We start from the raw sequence: 19,462 nt of genomic DNA on the forward strand, positions 1-19,462 counted from the left end.
AAAAAAAAATACATATTTCTAACACTTAAAGTAGCAATAACAAACCTGTAAATTGTGTTATTTTCTGTGCATCTAAAATATGCCCCTTGCTAGACAATTGCCTTACACTTAGTGTATCACTATCCAGATTTTTTTTTTTTTTTTTTGAAGTTGGTAAGAGTCAGAAAACCATTCAGGTTTTAAAGGATTATTAAAAAAAAGTGCACAGGCATGACTACAATGAACTTCTGTTGAATGATAGACACAACTACTACCTTCAAACTGCTCTTTGCGATCTCTACACATGATCTAATTTTATTAAAAGTTATATATGTCATGTTTTCATGATTTTATTAACCCTAAATGAAGGGAATGCCTTTAAATCTCCCAAAACACATTAACTGTATTTCCTGATTGAAATAACAGCCAGCCAACTATGTAATATAGTGCTCCTCACTCACCAACTACTAGTATTACAGTTTTTTATGGACCCAGTTCCTCTCTGACCCCTCACAAATTTAGCTGTCACAAGAAATTCCTTCTGATAAAACTTCTTCGCCCTTTCTGCAATAAGGAAGTAAATAAATCAACTCAGGGACTTACAGTATCTCACAAAAGTGAGTACACCCCTCACATTTTTTGTAAATATTTTATTAAATCTTTTCATGTGCCAACACTAAAGAAATTACACTTTGCTACAATGTAAAGTAGTGAGTGTACAGCTTGTATAACAGTGTAAATTTGCTGTCCCCTCAAAATAACTCAACACACAGCCATTAACTACTTAGATGGCTACAGCGTGGGCCTTTATTGCTGGGCGGGCATCCATAGACGTGCTCCCATGCATAACCTGCCTGAGCGTCGCGCACGTCACGCTCTGTGATCACTGAGTGTTTGAGACTCGGGTGATCACAGATCGGAGTAAGTGGGCCTATCCTGGGCCCTTACCATGTGATTAGCTGTCACACAATGATAGCTGATCACAAGATGTAAACAAAAGATAGGTAATCGGTATCTTATTTTTCTCTCATGCTGTTAGTGTGAGAGAAAAATAATCCCTCACATCGGTCCCTCACGCAGAGAGCCATGGCTGCCTTATCTGTGCCACCTACCAGTGCCCACAGGGCCACCTACCTTTGCTCATCAGTGCCACCCATCAATGTCCACTAGTGCTGCAAACTAATGCCCATCAGTGCCACCAATCATTGCTGCCTATTAGTGCCATTCAGTGCCTACCATCAGTGCCAACCATCATTGCTCACCATCAGTACTCATCAGTGCCCATCAGTGTCAACTACCAGTGCCCAATAGTGCCACCTATCAGTGCAACCTATTAGTGCCCTTCAGTGCCACCCATTGGTGCCCACCATCAGTACTTATCAGTGCAGCCTATCAGTGCCCATCAATGAAGCCTATCAGACTCCATCAGTACAGCCTCATCAGCACACATCAATGAAGGAGAAAAATTACCTTTTTTCAAAATTTTATGACAAACTATGAAACCACAGGGAGGAAAAAATGGACATTTTCACTTAGGGGTTTACTCGCTTATGTTGCCAGTGGTTTAGACATTATTGTCTGTGTGTTAAGTTATTTTGAGTGGACAGGAAATTTACACTGTTATACAAGCTGAACACTCACTACTTTACATTGTAGCAAAGTGTAATTTCTTAAGTGTTGTCACATGAAAAGATATAATAAAATATTTACAAAAAATGTGAGGGGTGTACTTTTGTGAGATACTGTAAGTTCAGCTTAATTACAAACACCTACACATAGGCATTTATGACCCTGTCTGTTTTTTCAGTTGTCACCTGAAGATGAACAGAGGGGAAAGTGTCTAATGGGGATACCTGTTCTGGTGACAACTACTAACACTTTGGAAAGATGTCCTCAAACATCCCGTTCTATCTTTAGGACAGGGAGTCTGTAAACAAAGAGAGAACTTCTCTTGACAGGAATCTGACACCCCTGAAAATTCTGGTTTCTAAAAATACTTCAGCGGACAATGTCTGTTATGTCTGTTCATATTTTACTGTGCAGTGCATTTGGAAGTGCTTATCTTCTTTTGCAGGGAGAGATTGTTGGAAACTCTTATTTTCACACAGGTGATTTAAAGTGGAACTGCAGATATGGTAATCCTTTCTCAGGTCCCAACCCCCCTTTGCCTTTCCCAAAACTTAAGATGAAAACACCATTATATATGACCCTCAGCACATCTTTCCCCAAACTAGATGCACGGAATACTGCATAGACTTCGAAAGGTTGCCTCCCCTTCTATCCATGAGTTGATTTGTAGGTAATCCATTGAAGTTGATACAGCTGGCTAATGCCAAACATAAGGTATATCTGGGTCCTGCAGCACAATACCATACAAAGGAAAAAAAACAACTAAAATAACTGCATTGCCATATAACGACTTTAGTTAAAGTGGATGTAAACCCGATTTTTTATATTTTTTTTACTGTCACAATGTAGAGTATAAGATTTCCTATCATCTGTGCCCAGTCTTACCACAAAGAGTTAATCCAGCTCTGAGCAATCCTCTTTTCTTTTTTTCAGTGAGATAAACGGACAAACAGGAGAAAACTTTTGTCCATTCTTCCCCCTTGCTGTGAATGACAGGTTATATACATATCTCATGCACTAGCCTGAGCCAGGCATTATTTTTTAATTCCCTCCCTCACTCCTTTTCTGAAGTCATGTGGTTAATTTTCTGGATTTTGACTGGATGTTGGTGATCATAGCAGAATTTAGTGTAAAGAATACACAGGAGAAAATGCATGTTGACATGGGGCGTGTAGAGGTGGGCGGGGAGTCTACTGACATCACGACTTCACCCACCGAGCTCCATTCAACAGATCCACCCACAGAATCTGCAGAGGGGAGACATTTGACAGGTAAGGATACATGCAGGAGGCATGTATATCCTTATAGATCAGCACTATGGCAGTAGTTTAGAAAGGATGAGGGTGGGTTTACATCCACTTTAACCACTTGGTCACTGGGCACGTAAACTCCCTTAATAACCAGACCAATTTTCAGCTTTCGGTGCTCTCACAATTTGAATGACAATTACTCAGTCATACAACACTGTACCCAAATGAAATTTTCGTCCTTTTTTCACACAAATAGAGCTTTCTTTTGGTGGTATTTAATCACCGTTGGGTTTTTTATTTTTTTGCGCTATAAGAGAAAAAAGACTGAAAATTCTGTAAAAAAAATGAATTTTTCTTTGTTTCTGTTATAAAATTTAGCAAGTTTAGTATTTTTTCTTCATTCTTTTGCATAAATGTGAAAGATGAAGTTACGCCGAGTAAATAGATACCCAACATGTCACCCTTCAAAATTGCACACGCTCGTGGAATGGCGCCAAACTTTGCTACTTAAAAATCCCCATAGGCGACGTTGCAGGGTATTGTGGGGTATTGCAGAGTAGTGTGGGGTATTGCAGAGTAGTGTGGGGTATTGCAGAGTAGTGTGGGGTATTGCAGAGTATTGTGGGGTATTGCAGAGTATTGCACAGTATGGGTATGGGATGGCTGAGCAGGGATGGATGGCTGACTGGATCTGTGACTGCATGTGTCACAGATCCAGCCCACAGCACGTTTTACTTTGTTTGCCTAAGTCGTTCGCCAATAGGGCTGGGCGTCATTTACATTCACGTCAAAAGCATTGGCTTCTTGCGGGTTAATTTGGAGCATGCGCACTGGGATACTTTCACGGACGGCGCATGCGCCGTTCGTAAAAAGCGTAATTTACGTGGGGTCACATAAAATTTACATAACACACGCCCACATCTACCACATTTGAATTAGGCGGGCATACGCCGGCCTATTTACGCTATGCCGCCGCAACTTTGGTTTGAGAATACGGCACTTGCCTGTCAAAGTTGCAGAGGTGTAACGTAAATAGGATACGTTACGCCCGCACAAAGATACGCGCTTCTACGTGAATCCGGGCCTAATGTTGACATACTCATATATAGTTCAAACTCATATATATACACAATAAAATACAAATACGTCGAAATTACTCAAATCCCTCCCCCCATCCAATTCCCCTAGCCATGCTGTTAGCTCTGTTCCTATGGGGCTATATTTATCAATCAGAGAGAGGCAGTTGGAAAGAAAATGTGCACTGGTGTGTGTGTTTATTTTTGACAGTGTTTCTCAACTCCAGTCCTCAAGGGATCAATCCCCCCCCCCCCCCCCCTCATCAGGTCAAGTTTTTTTAGGATTTCCCTCAGATGAAACAGCTGTGGTAATTACTAAGACAGTGAAACTGATCAAATCACCTGTGCAAAATAATGGAAATCCTGAAAACATGACCTTTTGGGGCATCTTAAAAAGGAGTTCCACCTAAAAACGGACCTCCGCTTAACCCACTCCTCGCCCCCTTACATGCCATTTGGCATGTAATTTTTTTGGGGGGGGGGAGTGTGGGCTTCAGGAGAAGGGGACTTCCTGTCCCACTTCCTCCTTCCGCCGAGGGGCTGGAAAGGCGATTAGCTTAATCACCTTTCCACAGCCCCTCCCTGTAGGCGAGCGCCTGTCCAATCGGATGGCGCCGCGCTGCTCGTGCATGCGCACTGCCGCTCACGCATGTGCAGTGGGTGCCCGGCCGTGAAGCCGAAAGCTGTCACTGCCGGGTGCCCACACTAAGAATGAAGACGCCGGCCGGCGAGGGGGGGGGCAAGGAGCGGAGCCCCGGCCGGCGCGTCGCTGGAGCCGTGGAGCAGGTAAGTGTCAGTTTATTAAAAGCCAGCAGCTACACTTTTTGTAGCTGCTGACTTTTAATAAACTTAAAAAAAAGTTGGAAAACCCCTTTAAGGACTGGAGTTGAGAAACGCTGCTCTATGATACCAGTGTCATGGGTCCATTCAGTATGAATATTTTTTGTTTGTAGTAAACAAAAAACTATAAGAGAGCCTTAAAATATATGAACCTGAAATGTAAAAAAAACAAGTCCGTTTTATGTTATCTGAACAAATAGAGGAGCCTAGGAAGGATCAATACTTTTTGAGATCATTATAGTCCTGAATAGTGGGTAGGATCTAGTGGTGAGAAAATAAATCTATCAGTCAACTTTTTAAGGGAGGGCCTTTACTTTAGTGATTTTCTTTGTAGAAGTAGTGGTGTCAGTGAAGACAGATAAACAATTTTCCAAATACTGTTTTTTTTTTCCCCAGGAATAGCATATCATGAGTAATTTTACTGATATATTACCTGTAAGCTATAATGTGTTTACAAAAGTAAAAGTGCTTATCTTCCATTATGTGTGCTGAAATCGGAATAATTTCTGAAAAAATACATTGTACTAAACAGTATAGCTGAAATGTATCCTTGATGATTTATTCAGCATAAATATTCCATGGTTTAACCATGAAGTTACCCAGTACAAGCCTGAACTGAACATGCTTACAGGAATGAAAAGGTTAGGGTCTTGTATCATTCTTGTTTCCTTCCATTATACTGCAGTGTATTTTTCTAGCTAACTCAAACAAAACAATCCTGACATCTCCATGGTCTGATGGACTTGAAGGACAATTGACTGAGAACTGAAATTGAAAAGCACAGTTCTGATAATGCTGCAAAGGGGGACATATGGGACAATACTATGAATGTACTTTCTGAAATGAGATCAAATTGAATCTCCGTTCTTCCCATCTCTAGGAAAAATCTTACTACAGAGGCAAAAAGCCTCCGGATGCTTGTTCATGGAAATAAATGGTCAGTTGTAATGTGCAGATAAGATGGTTGTTTTACACCCAAACACTGGAGACTGTTGGACGTTTAGACTGGTAGTTACAGACATTTCAAGAAGTGAGCTTCAGATTTACAATATACTAGCCTGTCATTGGCTGAATTGCTCATTGATCTACAAATTGTATTTTAAGATTAACCTCTACCGTTCATTTAGCGCATATTTCTCTCACCTGGCCCTATAGGTGCGCAGGTACTTTGTCTATTTAGGGCACATTTCTCTCCCACTGGCCTATGAGTGCAAAAGTGAAAAGCCAGTACTGTGTGTTAGGTGGGTGAAAAGAGAGAGAATCATTCGCTCCTTCATACCCCAAAGGGTGCCTAAGCAGATAATTACCAGACCCAAGTACTGTCATGGGGATGGATCCTTAACTTTCTGTCTGACTAGACAGACTTTAAAGTGGAGTTCCAACCAAAAGTGGAACTTGTGCTTTAAGCACTCCACGCCCCCTTAAATGCCACATTTGGCATGTAATTTTTTTGGGGGGAGGGGAGCTTCGGTAGGAGTGGGACTTCCTGTCCCACTTCCTACTTCCACCCAGGGACCACCTAGGCGGTGACTCCTCTCGCCTTACGTGGCCCCTCCCTTTAGGTGATCTCCTGGGACACGCGACTTGCGCATGCACAGCGAGTGCCCGGCCGTGAAGTCGAAAGCTGTCACGGCCGGGTGCCCACACTATGAATGGAGGCGCCGCCAGAGAGGGGGGGGAGAGGAGCGGAGCTCCGAGCGGCCGTGGAGCAGGTAAGTGTCTGTTTATTAAAAGTCAGCAGCTACACTTTTTGTAGCTGCTGACTTTTATAAACAGTAAAAGGCTGGAACTTCGCTTTAAGCTTACAGAAGGCTAGGCTCTGGTGAACAGGGTAACAGGAGTGAATAAGCAGCAGGAGGAATGTGTTAAGTGAACCTGTTAATTACTCCTGAATGAGCATAGTATGGCCCGGATTCACAAAGCACTTACGCCGATGTATCTCAAGATACGCCGACATAAGTACAAATGTGCGCCGTCGAATCTATGCGCCGACCCACATACTAAGATACGCCTAAAAATAGGCTTCCTACGGCCGACGTAACTTGCCTACGCCGTCGTATCGTGGGCGCATATTCACGCTGGGCGCATTTGCCGCTCCCATTGATTTTCTATGCACATATGCAAATGAGGGAGATACGCCGATTCACGAACTTACTTGCACCCGGCGCATAATATACGCGGTTTGCGTAAGTCGTATGTCCGGCGAAAAAGTTATTCCCCATATATGAGGTGCAACCCATGCAAAGGTATGGACCAGGGAACACAGACGTCATATTTTACGTTGTTTACATAGTACGTGAATAGGGCTGGGCGTAGGTAACGTTCACGTCGTAGGCAGTCATATCTTAGGGAGTAGTTCCGACATGATTCTAAACATGCGCACTGAGATACGTCCATGGGACGGTGCATGCGCCGTTCGTTTTAAGTACTTGGATGTCACTCGGCCCATCATTTGCATGGGGTCACACCTCATTAGCATGGCTCATGCCCACTCCCACCTACGTCAAATTACGCTAAGGAAACCCAGCGCAGTTTGGGAGGCAAGTGCTTTATGAATTCGGTGCTTGCCTCTCTGCGCGACGTCGGCGTAGAGTATATTGGATACGCTACACCGGCATAAATATGCGCCAATGTATGTGAATCCGGGCCTATGTGTTCACTTTAAGCCCAAACCTATATGTTGTCAATTAACGCTTTCATTTAGTAAAACATAGTTATTAAATGAAGTCTGCTGACATGATCAAATAAATAAACCCCTAAACTTTTTTAAAAGCATGCATTTATGCTAGACATCCAATGACTTTATAGGCGTGTCATTGTTAACAAATTGTTCTGTACAGTGTGGCTGTCTAATAAGAGCAAAACATATTGCTTATCTGATTACTTTAGTTATCTTTTCTTACAACATTTGTACCAATGCATATTGTGAAAATCCTGCGAGCTACTAAATGAAAATAATAACCAAAAGATAGGCTGACTATGCTGCTGGTACTGTTCACACTCTCATAAATGTGACAAGTATATTTCAAATTTAAATAGTACCACGTTACAGTAACCGTAGTAATGGAACGATTATAATAATAATAACACATTTAAGATCACAGTCCTCGATACACCAAAATATACATAGATGAATCCAATATCGGTGCATAATTTAAATCAGTGCAAATAATACAAATGGAATCTATAGGGGGCTTTTGCAAGCTACTCCTGGAGGTCATTTATTTCCTGCTTCTTAAGGAATAAGGCTTGACAGTTGTGAAGGTATTGGAACATAGAAATATTCAGCTTGTGCAAAATATGCAGATCACCTAATATCATTGGTCATTCATAGTGTATCAGAACGCTCATACGTTGTTTGAAATGTGCACTGTTCTTGTCTGAAATGTGCTGAAATACAGATTTTAAAATGCTTTTTTAAACATTACAGTTTAGACCAAGTACAGTTTTGAACTATGCTCGATGCTTCTGCATGTTTTTAATTTGCTTCTTTTGAGCTGCTACCTTTTGATCCATACAGCATTAGTTGCAGAGTTCAGGCCTTGCTGGGCCAGATAGGATTTATATATATATATATATATATATATATATATAGGAATAAGAAAAGTCTTATGTAGAAAATTTAGAGGACTGTAAGGTAGATAATAGTCGGTCATTATTTTATCTTTTGTATATATTCAGATTTCACCTGTATTTTCTGTGTGATTATGTGATGAATCACTAGCATCTGTGTGATGTATCATCTAGCCTTTCAGTTCATCTATGGCAAAAGACTGATTATTATTTGATCTCTTTTCTTTATTCTAAATTACATGCCTATATGATCTCATTTCTGTAACAGACACACACTGTAAGAGTTCTTTCCTTGTTCTTCTGTGGAAATGCATATCTCATGATTATCATTCTGATCTAAGGGGCAGATTCACATACATTTAGATAGGCGCAGCGTATCAGAGATACGCTACGCCGCCGTATCTTACCTGGCTTTAAGTCGAACTCAGGAAGATTTTGCGCCGTAAATTACGGCGGCGTAGTGTATTTCTGGCGGTGGAATTCAAATATGCGATTAGGTGGCGTGATTAATTTAAATGAAGCGCGTCCCCGCGCCGATTGAACTGCGCATGCTCCGTTTTGAAATTTCCTGCCATGCTTTGCGCGAAAAGGCGTCGCAATAATGTCATTTTTTGAACTTAGACGTGACTTACGTCCATCCCTATTCACGTACGACTTACGCAAAAAATAAAAAAATAAAAAATTTTGACGCGGGAACGACGGCCATGCTTAACATGGCAAGTCTATCTATACGCCGCAAAATAGCAGCTTTAACTATACGCCGGAAAAAGCCGACTAGAGACGACGTAAGAGAATGCGACGGCCGCGCGTACGTTCGTGGATCGTCAGAAAAAGCTCATTTGCATACCCGACGCAGAAAACGACGCGAACTCCACCCAGCGGACGCTGAAGTATTGCATCTACGATCCGAAGGCGTACGAAGCCGTACGCCTTTCGGATCGAACCCAGATGCAGCCATATCTTGGTTTGAGGATTCAAACTAAAGATACGACGCGGGTAATTTGAAAGTACGCCGGCATATCAGTAGATACGCCGGCGTACTCTCTCTCTGGATCTGGCCCCAAGTGTTTAGAGCGGGGATATGCAATTAGTGGACCTCCAGCTGTTGCAAAACTACAAGTCCCATCATGCCTCTGCCTCTGGGTGCCGTGCTTGTGGCTGTCAGAGTCTTGCTATGCTTCATGGGAGTTGTAGTTCTGCAACAGCTGGAGGTCCGCTAATTGCATATCCCTGGTTTAGAGCTTAATCACACAGCTCTTTTAAATCACCCGGTAGATAAAAGGTTGAATCAGTGGCTGAAATTTGGTAATTGCTTTAGTCCATGCCTAGTCACTAAATTCTCCAAAATTTAAAACTAAAAACAGAATAAATACCTCTTGATTGGTGATTCTGGCCCAGAAGTCTATATAGAATGTGTTTGACTTATGCCTGGGCATTGATAGGTGGCACTGTTTTGCACTGCTGGGCACTGGCAGGCAGCACTGGCAGGTGGCACTGGTGGGCACAGATGAGGCAGATGTGCCTCTTCCTTTTCGGGACCGATGTCCCTCGCACAAAATCCAGTGACCGGCTTTTTTTCCTCCTCACGCTGACAGCGTGAGGAGAAAAAAAATGATTTCCAAGCTTTTGTTTACATTACATGATCGGCTGTCATTGGCTGACAGCTGATCACATGGTAAGTGGCCAGGATTGGCTCCGTACTCGGATCTGTGATCACCCGAGTCTCAGCGACTCAGTGATCACAGCGCGCACCACACGCGCCCTACAGGGGGTGCGCAGAGAGCATGCAAAGGGGAGGCCATCTATTGACGCCTCCCGGTAAAGCAGGTCCGCGCTGTAGCCATAATTTGGCTAAAGAACGGATATGAAGTGGTTAAAGGCTTATATGCAAGTTATTGCCATAAAAAGTGTTTGGGGGCCTGAGTACTGCCCCAGGGGACATGTGTCAATGTAAAAAAAGTTTTAAAAACTGTTGTTTTTTTCAGGAGTAGGGATTTTAATAATGCTTAACGTGAAACAATAAAAATGAAATATCCCTTTAAATATTGTGCCTGGGGGTCCCCTTAGCCTGCCTATAAAGTAGAGCATCTTTCCCATGTTCATAACAGTACCACAGCAAAATTACATTTCTAAAGGAAAAAATGTAATCTAAAACTGCTCGCAGCTGTAATGTATTGCTGGATCCCGGCAATATAAAAAAAAAAAAAGTGGGGGTCCCCTGAAAATTCATACCAGTCCCTTCTGGTCCTGGGGATGTAACTAGAGGAGCGGGGTCACCCATTTACATCATAGGGTGGCCCTGCCCTTTGCTATATAACAGCTGTCACTGCGAAAAGACGGCCCCGTCTGCAACTGTGATTGAAGATGGATGGACATCGTAGGACACTTTTTTTTTTAAATAAAGGAATTGCCAAAAACTGTCTGCTGTAGTTTTTTACCTTTTTGACACTTTGGGTATGGGTGAATGGGTAGGGGTACAATGTACCTGATACCCATTCACATAGGGGAGGCCAGGATCTGGGGGACCCCTTGTTAAAGGGGGCTTCCAGATTCCGATAAGCCCCCCCCCCGCTGGCAGAACCCCACAACCACCGGGCAAGGGTTGTGGGAATGAGGCCCTTGTCCCCATCAACATGGGGACAAGGTGCTTTGGGGGGCCCTTAAAGCACCCTCCCCATGTTGAGGGAATGTGGCCTGGTATGGTTCACGAGGTGGGCACTATCTCGCCCCCCATTTTTGGCACAGGGTTTCCCTTAAAATCTATACCAGACCTGAAGGGCCTGGTATGGGCTTTGGGGGGACCCCCACGCCATATCTTTTATTTTGGCATGGGGTTCCTCTAAATATCCATACCAGACCTGAAGGGCCTGGTATGGATTTTGGGGGGGACTCCCATGCCATTTTTTTTTACATTTTGGTGCGGGGTTCTCCTTATAATCCATACCAGACCCAAGGGTCTGGTAATGGACTGGGGGGAGCCCATGCCTTTTTTTTCAATAAATTGTTATCTATATTGGCAGGATCCGTCAAAACATTACAGCTGCGAGCAGTTTCATATTATTTTTTTTCCTTTAGAAATTTCATTTTGCTGCTCTCGTTCATTACACTATGTACGACCACTGTGTAAGCAGCCTTATATGGTGTGGGGCGTGGACTTAGGCCCCTGAGCCATGATTGGCCAAAGGCACCCTGCCTTTGGCCAATTAGGGATCTCTCAGCAGAGCATGCTGTAATTGGATCTCGCAGTGCCTTGTGGGACATTCTGCGACATGCGAATTTGCCACAAATGCCCCATAATGTCAAACGGGCGAACTTTATGAGGTGTTTGTGCCTTTTCTTTGTTTTCAAATGTGCATTATTGCAGAAGAAGCATGGCATATTTCCTCTCCAAATAACAGCTGCCTGCTCGCAGTTTTCTAAAGGTTTAGTTCCGCTTTAAATTAGTGGGGTTAGTTCCATCTTAGCCGAACTATAGGCAAAAACATTTTTTTCATTTTGGATAGAGCAAGGGAGCGTTATAACCCCTGTCAGATATTTTGGGCATCTGTGTCCCATTGTGGAGATATACCTTCACTTTGTCTCATAACCAAACAGGAAGTGAGAGGAAATACCTGCAAATTATGGGAATTCCTTGGGGACCCCCAGGTCACCAGAATTAATATCCCCATTGGAAGAGTTCCCCCTTATTACTTTTCTGGTCTCAGCCCAAAATTTGGGGTTTTCTTCTACTTTCACCTTCCATGATAATGGTAAACCAGACAAATAGAGAGGTTGATCAGGGGCACAGGCAGCAATAAAAAAACTAACAAGTGTTCTAATCCTTCTCCACTCTATCCAAAACTAAAAAACAAGTTTGGCCTTTAGTTATACTTTAAACTCCTAAGAGTAAAATGAGTAAGGAGCAAGCTCCTGGGCGTTGGCTGAATATTTTCCTTACAAGAAGTGACATCATCAGAGTGTGGCCCTTGGTTTTATTATAGAGACTGGCTCAGACAGCACATGACGTGGGGGTGGGTTTCCATGATATACCCCCAGCTGAAACATATGTGTGGAGGCTTGTAGCAGTGCTGCGTTTTTGGATTCTACAAACAGTGAACAAAATAAAGTTCTAATGTTACATAAACTTTAACTTTTTCCAAGTCTATACAAAATAAAAATAAAAGTTTTGGGTGGAACTGGGCTTTAAAAAGCTGTATGTTACTCCACAGAGCAACAAAAACGATATGACTGGTATTATTTGTTTTGTGTAACCATCTGAATTGAGATTACCTTGTTAAAATGCACATAACACGTCTATGCACACTGGAAATAGAAATAAATGAAATGAGTCAACCAAGACTACCGCTGCGTTCTACTCATAATACATAGGTGGATATAAAGTGTCTGCCATGCGGTAGATGAAGGGTTTATTCCAATAAATAAGCACAGGATGTCCACAGTAGGGATTTATGAGTTTACTTGCTGGCATGGACAGCCCGTCTCATTTATATTGATTTATCACGCTTGGATTGAAGTTATTTCCAATAAAAACATTAATTCAGCACACATCACGTGCAGTCCAATCATTATTCTCAGCATTGTCCTCAGTGTGAATCTCACCCCTCTGATGTGTTCTCTTTTGCAGGTCAACTGGTGTCCCTGGCTAGCAATGATGGAACCGTCAAGATTCTGGCATTGACATCTGGACAACTGACCAGCCTAGAAGGTCACGAAGATGATGCTCAGTGTGTGATCTTTGATCATAAAGGGGATTTTCTCATCTCAGGAGGCTCTGATGGCACCGTCAGATTTTGGTCTTAAAGCAGAGCACATTTTAATGTAATCTAAAATACTGCAAGCATGACTGCTGCTGGGATTCTTATGTTGCAAGCCAAACATGATTTATCTTTGAGTAGTTTAATAAAGATTTATTGGAAAGGTGGATTGCAGTGTGTATTTACTGATGTGTGCTTTCCTTGAACTATCCAGCTACCTGCTCTGCAGGTACTTTTCAAGTTGTTTATACACAAGGATCATTCTACATGATCACAGTTCCTACAGATAGAATGGACAGCTGCAATGCATGCACTTTTCAAGTTTTTTATACACAAGGGTCATTATCCATGATCACATTTCCTACAGATTGAATGGCCAGCTGTAGTGCATGTACTTTTTAAGTTGTTTATACACAAGCATCATTTTACATGATCACAGTATCTACAGAGATAAAGGAGAGCTGCAGTGAAAACTGCTTTTTAAGTTGTTTCTACACAAGGGTATACATAATACTACAGCTAGAATGGAGAGCTGCCGTTTTCAAGTTGTTTATATACAAGGATCATTATACATGACCACAGTCCCTACAGATCGAATGGACAGCTGCAGTGCATGTACTTTTCAAGTTTTTTATACACACGGATCCTTATGACCACAGTTCCTACAGATAGAATCGAGAGCTGCAGTACATGTACTTTTCAAGTTTATACACAAGGATCATTGTACATGACCACAGTTCCTACAAATTGAATGGACAGCTGCAGTACATGCACTTTTCAAGTTTATACACAAGGATCATTGTACATGACCACAGTTTCTACATGTAGAATGGACAGCTGCAGTGCATGCACTTTTCAAGTTGTTTATACAGGAGGATCGTTACACATGACTGCATTTTATACAGGACAGAAATAGGGAGCTGTATCTTCTGGGTTGAAATGTTCCAGCAACAGATTATGTTTGTCAATGGGGCACTTGTTTGTGTGCTGATCGATGTAGTTTCATATATTTCAGCATAGCCAAATACTGCAGATGCATATCAATGAGACCATGGACATCTAAAGTAGTTGATCCTCTAGAGCAGTGTTTCCCAACTCCAGTCCTCAAGGCACACCAACAGGTCATGTTTTCAGGCTTTCCATTATTTTGCACAGGTGATTTGATCAGTTTCACTGCCTTAGTAATTACCACAGCCGTTTCATCTAAGGGAAATACTGAAAACGTGACCTGTTAGGTGTGCCTTGAGGACTGGAGTTGGGAAACACTGCTCTAGAGTAATCTTTATTATTATTATTTAGTTAAGTATTTATGTGTGTATTCCCCTTTACACTTCTAATAACACAGTACATTTCCAAAGCATGGACACAGAATGGTGTGTATAGGCTATCTACAGTATACAAGATACATGCATGAAACAGTTGCCTGAATGGGTTAAAGGGGCTGGCCAGAAGTGTCCCCAATGTTTCCCCCTAGGGAGTATGTTGTACTCTTTATTCTCCATTTACAAAACGCATTTCATTGTGTTTTTTATGTTACTATGTGAATGCTGCAGGGCTGCTGTTAGCCAGTGTTCCAGTGTGCAGCTGTGTATGACTTGGATTGCTCTTGTGTTGTGTGTCACTGTGGGGAGTGCTGGACGTTGCTATGCTGCTGTGTGTGTGTCACAGTGAGTGTAGTGCTGAGAGCAGCTCCGAGTGATCAGTGCGTGTCTGCTGTCCAGGGTACCGCGCATTGCTATAAGCTGCCGTCTATGGAACTGACCACGGCTCTGCACTGCTGTCCGGGGTACCGCGCACTGCTATAAGCTGCCGCCTATGGAACTGACCACGGCTCTGCACCGCTGTCCAGGGTGCTGAACATCGACATACGCTGCTGTCTATAGTGCTGAACAGCGCGGCTGCCTATGGCACTGAATACAAGCCGTGCGTCTTTTCCGATGGTGCTGAATCCCTCTCTCCGCACTGCTGTCTATGGTGCTGAGCCGCGCTGCTGTCCATGGTGCTGAGAGCAGCCCGCACCGCTGTCTATGGTGCTGAGAGCAGCCCGCACCGCTGTCCATGGTGCTGAGAGCATCCCGCACCGCTGTCCATGGTCCTGATCAGCACTATGCGAGGCTTCCACCACTCCATCCCTGGACGTGCAGCACTACTCCATCCGAGGAACTGTCCGAGGTGCTGAACGTCTCCATCCTGCTCTCAGAATTCTGCTGAAGGTGGCTGGGTGCTGATCTGTCCCGACAATAAGAAGCCGAGGTGTTACAAATCCACAAGCTGGGCATTAGGATACACCAAGTCTCCTTCCTATGTGGAATTAAAGGGGAAAGTTATGCCTCTTCTCTTCCACCTGTCCTCCTGCACGGTCTACCGATCTGTCTGTAGGCGGCTGTGGCAGCAGCATATTGCCATGGAGTTGAAGGGGTTCCAGTCTGGGTATGAGCCCAATTTCATGCTGTTAGTGCTGCTGAAGTCTTAACCCACCTCCTCAGCTGTGACTGACTGGCAGGGATATCTAGTGCCCGGGACTTACCAAGGATACCATGAGTCCTCTGCTCACGTGTGGATCTATCTGGTGTTGGGTTGTCATAGAGTATCAGTGAATCCAGCTCAGTTTTAGCTGGGATTCCTGTAGACTGCCGTACTAGAGAAGGCTTTGCTCTGTGTGCCATGGCAGGGGACCTGGAGGGACTGGGTATTTCCTCTTAATAAACAATGGCTCTTTCGGCTCCAAGGATGGGCTAACCGCAGAATCAACCTTGTGGCTTCAAACTTCCCCATCTAATCCTCGGAGGATTAACCCCTAACTGGTAAGGCAAAACTAAAGCGTGAGTCTGCAAAATGAACACAACCTGTGTATTCATTATTCATGGTTAGTTTTTTTTTTTCACCTAGAAAGTCATAGTTGATGAATATGCAGCTGCAAACACAATCACTACTCTGTGTTGCTTGCTTTACATGTAGATTTGTTCATTTCAAATAGAAATTAAAAACATGTTTGAAGTTGATTAAATATGAATTTAACTTTATCACCACCTAGCACATATTTCTCTATGGAAGGGTCCACCTGACTTTGGAAGCTACTCAATGACAGTAGCCTATGATGTGTCCCATAGATTTTTTAACACTAGCCTTAATATCAAACACCCTGCTGCATTGCACAGGCATACTGCTTGCTCCAGTAGGCAAGCCACTAAAAGTCCAGGCATGCTCTGTGTAACAGTGTATGCTGGATCTTCTAGTACCCCGAAAGCTTTAGGGCCTCTGAAGACAAAGCCTGAAACTGGATTGTTCTAACAAAGATACAGTAGCAATGTGCCCATCACCTTTCTACTCCTATTTTCACAATATGTTATGTGTGCCAGTTCCAACAATGCATCGGTCTTTGATGCAGTGGTGTTAAATCAAGCAGTCTCATTTCTCAGCTGTGTACTTAAAGCAAATTTGAATATGCTGCAGCTTTAAACGTCCCTTCAGGTGAGCTTTTTAAGGAAGGTTGACATTTCTATGCAGCGTTTGAGAATCCTTTTACAGCGTAGTATACCCCATTCAATGGAGGGAAAGGGTTAAATGTCAAACTTTATATGTACTACACTTGTGAACATATAACCGTTGCAACAGCACTATCAGACTATTAAATAGTCAACTCAGAACAGTCTTTATGCAGAAGAAAAAGTGGTATTGTTATCAATAAGTTGATGCATATAATCAACCTCACAGTAAATCCATAGAATATCTACAAATACCTTACAGTAGATATCCTTAGTAATCTTACAGGTTTGTTAATAGGATTGCTAGTTCCCATGGAAGTCTATAGGGACAGTTAATAGTTCTTAATATCGACATTACACCCAAGTGCCTCTAAGCCCTGGATAACCCCTGGCCAAAGCTACTGATTAGAGAAATGGTTTGTACACTTAAATGAAAACAAGCCTTCACATTAGGACTGAGCCCTGCAGCATAAATTACAGGAACTAGAATAGATCAACAGAATTATCAGGGCACTTACCTGCACCCCTATGCAGGATAAGGTAGTAAAGTATCATGCTTTTAGAGACAATACCACTAGTGTGACCAATACAGCTAGTGTGTTTAGACTACACGCACCACTAATGTAATGTGTGGCTAGTAAATTAATTGTGTCTTCATCTTCAATAGCTTAATTTTTTTTAAGATATCGATGAGGTTGAGGGAAATGATTATTTGATTTAAAATGTCTAGGCCACAGGAAAAGATACACAATTACACTGCGTTAATGGCTATGCGTAACACGTATTCTGTCCAGCTGATGGGGGCTCACAGTTATTTTATGCACTGCTTTCTGCTCTTCGCTCTCATTTTCTGTTTTTCTCTGTAACCCTCAAGTCATATGGACACTTTCCTTCATCACACGAATAATCATTCTGGTCCCTGCCTCATCCCCTATGAATAAATAGCTCTGCTGCATACATACACTCGATACCTTTATGTTGAATACTTTTATTAAATACTTTGATGCATCATATTTGTCCCATCTTTTTTTTTATAGAATGTGCTAATTTTTGGTGGTGTATGCCATTCAGTACTGAAAAAGTTAACCACTACTGCACTGTAATAATATTTATGTTATAAAAAGCCAGACACTCAACCTGTCTTCCAGATAGCATGCTGTTTTAGAAAAAAAAAACACTGTCATTACTAAAATACCACCTTCATAAAACCAAATGATTGCCTAGTGTTGGCAGCCTTGATTAGCTGTAGGGAGCGGCTCCCATCCAAAACAGCATTAAAAGAAGTCATTATCAAGTCAAAGACAGAATAGTTAATATGGCACGGTTGAGCTGTGGTGATCTGTATTGTAGGCAAGTGGTACTCATAATATTATCTATACAATTTTGTTTTTTTTTGTGTGATATTAACCATGTTACCCCCAGAAAATGCTGCAACCTATTCTACACTGGCTGTTTCAACAAGAATGATGATCTGAGTAGAATAACTGGCAATCACTTGGAATTTCTACCTGACACATCTGTGCTATGAGTGAGATGTTTGTATACATGGAAGTATTGGGGCATCATAAACTATCAGTGAGGCTCAGTTAGCCTGTGGCAGTCTCCCTAACTGCCTGTTGTGCAGAGGCTGAGAGACATCAAACTCAAGATGAAAGAGAATAAAGGAGGGCAAGTTCACAGTGCGACTGTTCCTGATAGGGCAGATTCATTAGCACAATTCAGGCTGGAGATTTGTTATCTGCAGCTTCACGATTGGACATCTCTGTGTGCTGTGGGGCTTAAATATTCTCCTTTTCCATAAAATGCTGGAAGTTGCAGCCAGAGCAAATAGGCATGCGGTACATAGAAGTGTTTTATGAGATGCTTGCTGCATAGAAAGGACAGCTTTGCCTGTAGGTCACTGTTATGGTAAAATACTAACTCATTATTTTTGTGAATATTTTTGTTTTAAATGATACCATGAAAGTGCCTAGCTACAATAGACATTATGGAACACAACAGTTTTTCAGTATTGTCCTAATAAAGTATTGTTTCTATTTTGGCTGTGTAAATTATTATAAAATTACTACATAGGTAAAATGATTAGTTCCGCATAGGTAAAAAATGTATCGCTAGTCACAAAATTAGAATTATACCACTACAGCTTTTACCTGCTATGTAGATTTTAAGCTACTGAAAATTGGTGCAGTTGCTAGTGCAACAGTAAGAACATAAGTATATGTTTATCGCTAGAGTGTAATTGGACTTGCTTATAATACATGTGATGTTCCATACTAATGGTTCCCACACCTGAAATCTTAAAACAAAGTAATTTACCTTTACTTTTAACCTCAACTGGCTCTTTTACAGTTAGCGCAATCCCTAACCCTACCTTTAAACCTTAAACTATAACTATTAACCTAATCCCTAAGCCTAACCTCTAACCCCAGATTCTGTCAATACATCCCCTAAAACTATCTCTAATCTTTATCTCTTTCTGTAATACGAATTGCTAAACCATCATTCTGAATCTAACTTCTAACACCAGCTTCTTTCAACACAAACCGTAACCCTACTGCTATTTCTTAGCCCAGTGTTTCTCAACCTTTTTTCAGTCAAAACACCTTTTAAAATTATAGACAATCTCAAGGCACCCGTTAAAATTATAGACAGTCTCAAGGCAGCTTTTAAAATTATGGACAGTTACGAGGCACCCCATTCTAAAATGTAAAAAAAAATATTCTAATAGTTTTACACAATGCAGCAACATCCACACATGTAGGACACCTGATGTTGGAGGTGATTTTTTTCCAAAGCAAATACATTTTTGCACACTGGTACTGACTAGTATTCCAATGTTTCTCTTCTCCCTCAATTTTTCTCCATCCGTCAGCTAA

At 42.1% G+C, this 19,462-nt stretch overlaps 2 protein-coding genes across 4 annotated transcripts in view; both read left to right on the forward strand.

The window, feature by feature from the left end:
* The window catches only part of SPAG16 (sperm associated antigen 16), a 1,251,920-nt gene extending 1,238,652 nt beyond the window's left edge, over positions 1–13,268 (forward strand). Inside the window, exon 16 of the mRNA XM_040357476.1 lies at positions 12,972–13,268. Coding sequence (XP_040213410.1) covers positions 12,972–13,147 — 176 coding nt within the window. The 3' untranslated portion in view covers positions 13,148–13,268. The remainder of the gene's footprint in view (positions 1–12,971) is intronic.
* Positions 13,269–14,624: 1,356 nt separating this feature from the next.
* VWC2L (von Willebrand factor C domain containing 2 like) overlaps positions 14,625–19,462 on the forward strand; it is a 317,351-nt gene continuing 312,513 nt past the window's right edge. For 2 of the 3 annotated variants that reach the window (XM_040357480.1, XM_040357479.1), the window contains exon 1: positions 14,625–15,905. The gene's annotated coding sequence lies outside the window, so the exon portion shown is untranslated. The remainder of the gene's footprint in view (positions 15,906–19,462) is intronic. The other variant, XM_040357477.1, reaches the window with a different exon arrangement.

Source organism: Rana temporaria, chromosome 6 (assembly GCF_905171775.1).
Source record: "Rana temporaria chromosome 6, aRanTem1.1, whole genome shotgun sequence".
Classification (NCBI taxonomy): Eukaryota; Metazoa; Chordata; class Amphibia; order Anura; family Ranidae; genus Rana; species Rana temporaria.